This window comes from Archocentrus centrarchus, chromosome 7 (genome assembly GCF_007364275.1).
Source record: "Archocentrus centrarchus isolate MPI-CPG fArcCen1 chromosome 7, fArcCen1, whole genome shotgun sequence".
Lineage (NCBI taxonomy): Eukaryota > Metazoa > Chordata > Actinopteri > Cichliformes > Cichlidae > Archocentrus > Archocentrus centrarchus.
The window spans coordinates 35,196,437-35,204,805 of NC_044352.1; the positions used below are offsets into that span (position 1 = coordinate 35,196,437).

General features: G+C 42.0%; 1 protein-coding gene across 6 annotated transcripts in view; it reads left to right on the forward strand.

Moving 5' to 3' along the window:
• Window positions 1-3,127: 3,127 nt before the first annotated feature.
• The window catches only part of myt1b (myelin transcription factor 1b), a 52,991-nt gene continuing 47,749 nt past the window's right edge, over window positions 3,128-8,369 (forward strand). For 5 of the 6 annotated variants that reach the window (XM_030733035.1, XM_030733036.1, XM_030733038.1 and 2 more), the window contains exon 1: window positions 3,128-3,224. In XM_030733035.1, the coding sequence (XP_030588895.1) occupies window positions 3,200-3,224 (25 nt within the window). In that variant the 5' untranslated portion in view covers window positions 3,128-3,199. Of the gene's footprint in view, window positions 3,225-6,693; window positions 6,996-8,369 lie in introns of those variants that run through there. The other variant, XM_030733039.1, reaches the window with a different exon arrangement.

An 8,369-nucleotide genomic window follows, 5' to 3' on the forward strand; every position in this document is an offset into this window, starting at 1 on the left:
TTTGGTCTGGTCTGGTCTGGTCTGGTCTGGTCTGGTCTGTTCTGCTCTGGTTTGATCTGATCTGGTTTGGTTTGGTTTGGTTTGGTTTGGTCTGGTCTGGTCTGGTCTGCTCTGGTTTGGTTTGGTTTGGTCTGGTCTGGTCTGGTCTGGTCTGGTCTGGTCTGGTCTGGTCTGGTCTGGTCTGGTTTGGTTTGGTCTGCTCTGGTCTGGTCTGGTCTGGTTTGATCTGATCTGGTTTGGTTTGGTTTGGTTTGGTTTGGTCTGTTCTGCTCTGGTCTGGTCTGGTCTGGTCTGCTCTGGTCTGGTCTGGTGTGGTCTGGTGTGGTGTGGTCTGGTCTGGTCTGGTCTGGTCTGGTCTGGTCTGGTCTGTTCTGCTCTGCTTTGATGTGATCTGGTTTGGTTTGGTCTGGTCTGGTCTGGTCTGGTCTGGTCTGGTCTGGTCTGGTTTGGTTTGGTCTGGTCTGGTGTGGTCTGGTGTGGTCTGGTTTGGTTTGGTCTAGTCTGGTCTGGTCTGGTCTGGTCTGGTCTGGTTTGGTCTGTTCTGCTCTGGTTTGATCTGATCTGGTTTGGTTTGGTTTGGTTTGGTTTGGTCTGGTTTGGTCTGGTGTGGTGTGGTCTGGTTTGATCTGTTCTGCTGTGGTTTGATCTGATCTGGTTTGGTTTGGTTTGGTTTGGTCTGGTCTGGTTTGGTTTGGTTTGGTCTGCTTTAATAAGCAGGTTAAGTGAAATTTCCTTTTTTCAATATTGTTTGGTTTAGTGATATTTTACGTAGTTCGGTTTAGTAGCACTCAGGAACTGAAGTTTATTATTAAAGGATTAAGGGTGTGATTTTACGTTTTTTTGGAGGATTAAAGTGAGTTTAGTCTAGTCATGAAAATCTAGTAACTGGGTTAAGAGAAAGCCATTTTGGGTGTTTCAGTTGAGTTTAATGTGTTACAGTAAAAACAAGTTTGATGTAGTTTAGTGGTGGCAGGTTCCATTTATAAAGGGGAACTTTGTGAATTTATTTTCCTTTTCTTTTTCATCTTAATGAAACAATAATTAAGTTGTTCCAGGAATCCATTATTACAATAAAGGATTGAGAAATTGGATTGCAGTCAGGTAAGATGGTTGTGGCTCAGCTGAGTTTAGCTTAGTTACTATTTTAGTATTTTAAAAGTTTTTCAAATGGTTTTCTTTAGGTTAGGAGCAAAGATTTAAACTTGTAATGATATATATTGAGTTTAGTTTGATTAAGTCACATAAATCTACTCTGAAAAAAAGAGAATTGTTGGAACAACTTAATTATATTATGTCAACTAGGCAACTATTAACTTAAGTTAACAAGTTATATTAACCCAGCATATTTAAGTTATACACAACACTGAACTTGCACACGTTCACTTAAAGCAAAATAACAAGTTAAGGAAACAAGTTGCAATTTCAAGTTGATAAAACCCCCAAAATGTCCTGCTGTCACTAAAGCAGAAAGCTGAGTGAGGATCATTTCAAATGTTGCATTACCTCAACTGCAACTCAGATATCCTTTTTACAGTGTGCTCTGCTTCCAGAGAAAGGAAAAGCTGAGTTTAACGTAGTTTAGTTGATTTTTTGTGACCGTTCAGGCTTAGAGTGAATTAAACAGAGTCAGTTTTGTTTGCTTATTTATTTTAACTTCTAGCTTTCCTTAGAAGCACACAGTTATTTAGTTCTTAAAGCTTATACTCTGGCAAAGAATAAGGAAGGTTAGTTCAAATCATTTCAATTTGGCAAAGTTCAGTAACTATTCAAGCTTCTAAGGAGGAAGAGGAATCCTTTATATCAGGCTTAGTATTCAAGTATTCAGGAAGTTGAGTCTATTTAGATAGCTTAGTTTTAGTTTAGTTAGGTTAAATGAGTCTATCTTCATGAATGCTGGTAAAGTGTTTTGCTTATCAACAATTATCATTAACAGAAAAAAAATACAATATCTAAAGTATCCACATACTTTAATTTGTAGTATTTGTGTTTTAAAAAAGTGAAGTCTTTTTAATCTAAATTGACAGTGATTTTAGTTTAATATGTTTAGTTTGTGTTGGTTTATTAACAAGCAGTGAGTCATTTATTTAAACTTGTAGAGGACGAAGGGAGCCTAAGCTGAACCTGAGATGAGTTGGTTTCAAATTAACGCTACACATTTCTAAGTGTAGATATGAACACACTTTCCTGGCAGGAGAGAATATTGTTTGGCAATGTACAACTCTCTTTAACAAACAATAGCAATAAGCAATCAGAGCATTAAATGTGCATGAAAAGGCTGTAGAATGTGTTGAGCTTGCTTTACCCCCCATTACATCTTGGAGAGATGGGGATGGGGGTAATGGGCGCAAGCAATGGGAGAGCTCATTATCTGGCAGACCATCTGCTATTGGGAGGGAGGAACTGTCTGTCTGTCCCAGACACAGACACTCTGAATAGGCCTGGAGTTCCAGTGAAAATGTTGCTCTAACTTCCCTAAATTAGCTGTACATCTGGTACATTTGATCACACGTGATGAGGGAGGGTGGAGGAAACTGGCCAATCATGTAAGAAAAATGTTGCTAACATGGGCAGAATGTGGGAAAACCTATACAAATTAATGTTGGTTTATGGATTCGTCATAATGAAAGAATATTACAGCTCAGTTTTAATTCATTATGTGTTGATTCCACAAGTTTCATATTTGTGAAACAGAACTAGCTGTGAAACTGTAGTTTTACTCTAATATTTGTGCAGTACATTTGAATATATTTTTAATATTTGGGTGAGTTTTTCAGTGCAGCAGCATATGTAAGTTGATGTAAATGAGTGCATATGTTTTATAAACAGTGCACTAATGAAACCGAAGAGAACGCAGACTGAGTTAAGAGTTTCTGTGCACTGGGTCAGATTGCTGGGGGAGCTTGAGTGTGAGAAGTTGCTGGGCGCAGCAGATGCTCTTTGTTGCTGTTTCGGCTATTGTTGTTGAAAGCTGACACTGAAGGGGCGCGACTGGCTCCAGCTCCAGGCAGCAGGAGGACAACACTCCTTTCTATTGGCTCCCCTCGTGTGTCAGTCAGCTGCTTGTCCCCGCCCCTCACCCCTCCGTCGGGAAGTTGAAGTAAAGTTTGAGCAACTTTGTTCAGCTGAAGTAAACTTGCCAGCAGCACTTGTCGGTCGCTGCGGGACTTACAGAGAGACCGAGAGCAGGAGGACCGCAGACATGAAGCTGTGCCGCACTTTTCTAGGTTCGTATCATTCACTTTAAAAAAAAAAACTTTAGAGGAGCAACTTTTAAACTTAAAGTTTGTGTTTCGGCATCTACGTCTCTCTTTAGAATCATACATCAGTGCTACAATGTAACAACGCCGACGCAAATAGAAGTAGACATTCAGACACGGCATTGAACTTCTCTTTTAAAAGTTGCAGCAGCTTTGTTTGCATCCAAAATAAAAAGCCCTTTAGAGACATTGTGGCCATCGCTGTGCGGGATTAAAAGAGGCTTAGAGCTCTGTCTGATTGCACCAGCTGGAACTTTAAAACTTCTCCGCAGGGCAAACTCATCGCATGCAAACATTTCTAAATAAACTTAAGAAATGTAAACTTCTCTTCAGCCCAGAGCCGAAACTAAACTTCAAGCCCGGAGGAGAAAAACTAGCCAGACAAAGGACAGTTGGTCCCTGGGGGACCGTGTGGCCCCGGTACCATGGGGACACTGCCAAGCTGCGGGCTTATTAAAAAGTTTTTTCTTTGTGTGTGTGTGTGTGTGTGTGTGTGTGTGTGTGTGTGTGTGTGTGTGTAGTAGTAGTAGTAGTCTGTCGGCTTGTTCCATCTGTCGAGGGACTATAGGGGCCTCCCCCGGTCCCAACCTAAGCGCTCACTCAGCTGCTGCCCCCATGTAATATTTATACGGGCTGCCTGCAGTCCGCACAATATAGCCACCATACAAGAGCTATAGTGCTGCAGGCCTCTGCCATCTGCATCTGCAGACAGACTTTAGAACAACAGAGGAACAAGTTTTCCCAGCTCATGCGCCGGCTGCTCGATTACTCACCCTTACCCTTTAGAAGAAAGCTTTTATTTTCAGTTTTCATTACTTCAAAATTATAGCCACAATTTAGGCTTATCAAACTGTCATTTTTTTTTTTTTGTTTGTTTGTTTATTTTAGTTTGTATTTGAGAATAAGGTGAGTTTATGCTTGTCTTACCCTTCAAAATAAAAGGCAAGAACACGCGAATGGCTCGATATTATAACATTTTAAAACATTTACACTGAATAAGTTTAGATGTGACAATTCAGGCTCATAAAAGTGTAATTTTCTTTGTTTTGAGTTTTGTCCAGTTTTCCATGAATATTAAGTCTTCAAAAAAAAAACATGAAAGGGTGGACTATAAAAAAGACTTTTCAGATATTTATTGATTGCTGATTGATTCATTGTCACAGCTTAGACGTTAAAAAGTTAATTTTGTTTTGTTTATTTTAGTTTATACTGAGGATGAAATAAACTTGCTTCATATTGCCAGTTTTTCCTTTCAGAATCAAAATAAGAGGCAGGGTATGCAGATAGCTTGATATGATAAAGTTCGTAGACATTTATAGTGAATAAATAAATTATTAGTTGTGGTAATTCATTATCATAACTGTGATATTCCGTTTCGTTTATAGTAGTTTATAACGAGAGTTAATGTGTTCTAAGTGTTATCCTTCAACAATATGAGTCACGTGTGACAGTGTGTTCAATAGTATTAAATAAACTTTACTTGTGAGCATTCGGGCTTCTACTAACACACACACGCGCGCGCGCTCGTATTGATTTATATTTAGTGTAAAGTGAGTTTACTTGAAATTATAAGATTTACCTTTCAAAATGAAATGTGAAAACAAAAGTCCTGAAACAAAGTTTTCAAGTATTTAGATAAATGAAGCAAAGTTTCCTATTTTTAGAGGTGAAGTATTATTAATTTAAAAATAGGACTTTTGTTTGATCCCATTAAAGTTACCTAGATGTTCCACCAAATGAGGCGGATAGTTAGTGTAAACAGTATGCAGACAAAGGCCTTTGTTGCCTCAACAATGACCAGGAGTAGATATTGTGGGTCGGAGCTGTCCACGGTTCTGAACGCACGCACAGACACTGGAGCAGCATTTCGGAGCTGTCTGCAGCGCAGTGCTGAAATCAGCGAGCGTGTATTTTAAGATTTAAGGTATTTTCTTCCTTCTCTGTAATCGCCCAAAATCCCCTGTGTGTCTCTCAGGTCACACCTGACCTGTAGGCCGCAACTTTTCTACACTGGTCTACCCTCTGCTGGATCATGGCCCGGGATTGTTCGTATTTCCCTCCTCTCTCTTTTGTTTATTCGGTTGTCGATGCTGTTGTTGTGAATCCCTTCTCCCTCTCTACGTGTCGCTTTCTGCACACCACTGTCTGAAATCATACTGATGGCGGCGTGCACGGCCGGTGATTGATTTCAGCTCCAATGCATAACAATGGGATTTCACAAAAAGAGCCTGCTGCAAAGAGATAAGAATTTAATAGAATTTCTGAAAGCTGAAGGTTGGGCTTTTTGAATATTCCCTGCGTGCGCGGCGTGGAGACAGCAGATAAAGGATGGCATTTGTGGGGACTATTCTCAAATGGCTTGTAATGAATGGTTGTCATTTCCACTAATGGTTTCAAAACGGCAAAGCAAAAAGCACGATGTGAGCAACATTTGGGAGTGACTCCAAGTTGCTCTGTTAAGACCGGCTGTTTGTTGTTCGAAGCTGCGGCGGACAGTCAGGAAGCCTAAGAACGATCAACAGATCTGGAACTGAGCGTGATTAGTTCTCTTAGAAAAGTCCTGCTTCTGCTTTAATTCAAATTGATATCACACCTCAATCCTCTCGCCTCCCGTGAGCATAAATATTTTTTATGCTCAGGGGAAGCTTATAATCTCCTTTGGAGACTCGCCTCTCTGCCTATATGTCGTTAACCCCCACCCCCTTCTTTCCATGCGGAGGAGTTATCAGATGCTGTCAGTAGTGCGCGCATATCGAGACTCTGCTACTACATCAATTCACGGTCCTCGACTAAGAAAAAAAAAGAAAGTAAAAAAAAAAAGCCCCTCTGAATGAATTATTGGACGGTACCACTTTCCAGGGTGCGTTGGGGGGGTGGTGGACGTAGGGGTGAAGGATTACAGTAATGCATTTGGGGGACATCAAGAACTTGTCAGCGGGTGAAATGTATAAAACATGAGCTCATTCTGGTGTGTAATATTGTGTTGGAGCCCAGAGGCGTCGAGATGCTTCCCCACCGATTACAGACTGTTGATGATGTTTATGGGATGTTTGGAGAGATGGAAACTTTATTTTCATATCTGGGAAATCGTGCGCAGTAGAGGCAAATCTGGTTTGAAGTTGTACGTTTTGCCGGCGTGAGTGATGCTTAAAAGAGAGGAAGGAAGAAAGTAAGGGAGAAGAAGGGGGGAAGTGTTTGTGCATTTATGCCCATTGAGTTAGTGTGTAGTAAGAGGGGACCTCAAGCCCTGCCCATCTGATGCTGGAGGTTTTACTACAGCTTCCGTGATGTCATGGCAAAGGGCGGAGGGAGGAGTTGAAAGGGGAGGGTGGGGAGTTGAGAGGGGATGGGATGGATGGAGGGAGGAAGGGAAGGAGGGAGGGAGGGGGTGGTACAATGGCTCATGAGGGAAAGGTAAGTCAATATTACGTTTTTTCTCCCCTCCTCGCTGACAAAGGCAAATGAAGCCATGTTTTTTGCTTACAAACAAGTAACATCTTAACGCCCGGATACGGAGCCGTGCGCCGATGCGCTGCGCAGGAGAGGCCGGTGCAACCTTCAGCTCGCTCTTCTTATTTATCACATCTGGACGTTTGGAACGGGATAGATGATTGCTTTTTTTAAAAAACAAAAACATTTTGCTCGGGATATCGTGTCTTTTTAAACTACTTGGCCTGCAACTCTGAAAACAGCGAGGACGCGGCACCGAAACCTCAGAGGAAATATTATCGGATACAGGTAATCAGAAATGTTTTGAGTATTCTATCTATAATGATTTATCTTGAATTTTCTAGCCCTTTTTGCCTGACTTTGACTCCCTATCATATTTTAAAGCATCCCCTACAGCGCGATTTAGCGTCGAATAGTGTTGATGTCACATTTTTATATTTCCTAATTCCTCGGCGTGGATTAAAAACTTACCCACAGCTGCGATTTCCCCACAGTTTGACCTGATTTTTTTTTTTTCTGAGAAGTGCGCTACATTTATTTACGTTGTCAGCTGCTATGAGTATTTTCCGGTTCCGAATGGAGAGGATGCTGTATTTTAGCCCCTTCCATGCTGTATGTGTTTACACCGGCGCCGTGTAATAAGTGGGAATAAACCAACTATGGCGCTTTCTCAGAACCTCAGTTGATGCGTGCACTTCTCTGCCACTCTGCCCGTGTCGAATAGTTCATCATCAGTGTGTGGGGCTTGAAGCAGACACACTCAGTGCGATGCTCCATCCTCTGTTCTGTCCTCTAGTTTCACCTTCCTGTCTCCAGGAATGAATTAGCCCGTTTACTGTACCACGTTCCACCCTTTCTAGTAAATTGAGATATGTGTGCAGAGTTTGTATTATTAGAACGGTAGAGCAGCAGGACTCCTGTGTGGTTGTGTGTGGACAGATGGATGGATGGAAGGATGGAGAGAGAGTGTTTGCGAGAGAGGAAGAGAGCAAGAGAGGCAAAGGAAAGGATGGATGGATGGAGGGAGGGGTTGACCATTTGATCCTCTGCAGCAAAAAAACAGAGATGCTCTCTTCAAATGTCAGCCGCCTTTAGTAGTGCGCAGATGAAAAAAAAAAAAAAAAAGTCCACAGAAGCGCACTGGAAATAGACACCGGGGAGGGGAGCCTCGAGCGGCACGTTTAGCCGGATCTTGCCGGACTGTGGCGCGATACAGAACGCGAGCCTGTGCGTTTGTGTTGTTGTTTTCTTCTTCTTTTTATCCTTGCACCCCCACTCCCTTCCCTTGCTCACCCCACCTTCTTGCCTCGCTCAGATGGCCGGGTAATGTGTGCGCCTCGCGGCTTGTCAAAGCACCCGCGTCCTAAGATGGAGGAAAGAGATGAGGGGCTGCCGATGATGGTGATACGCGGAGTGTTATGTCACCCGCTCTTTAACTTTCTCTCCATTCCCCTGTAGTAGTAGTAACCTTAAAAGAGAGTGAGAGAAACTCTCCAGTCAGGAACGCTTCCAGGTTTACTTTACTTCCTAGTGTTGCTGTTGGAAAAGAAGTCTTTGACAGGCAGAAGGTTTCAGCTGCTTTTAAATATCTGCGGCTTTAAAATAGTTGGAGTTGTTTAAAGCTTATTTAAATGCATAGAATAAGCATCTGCATGCTTATTG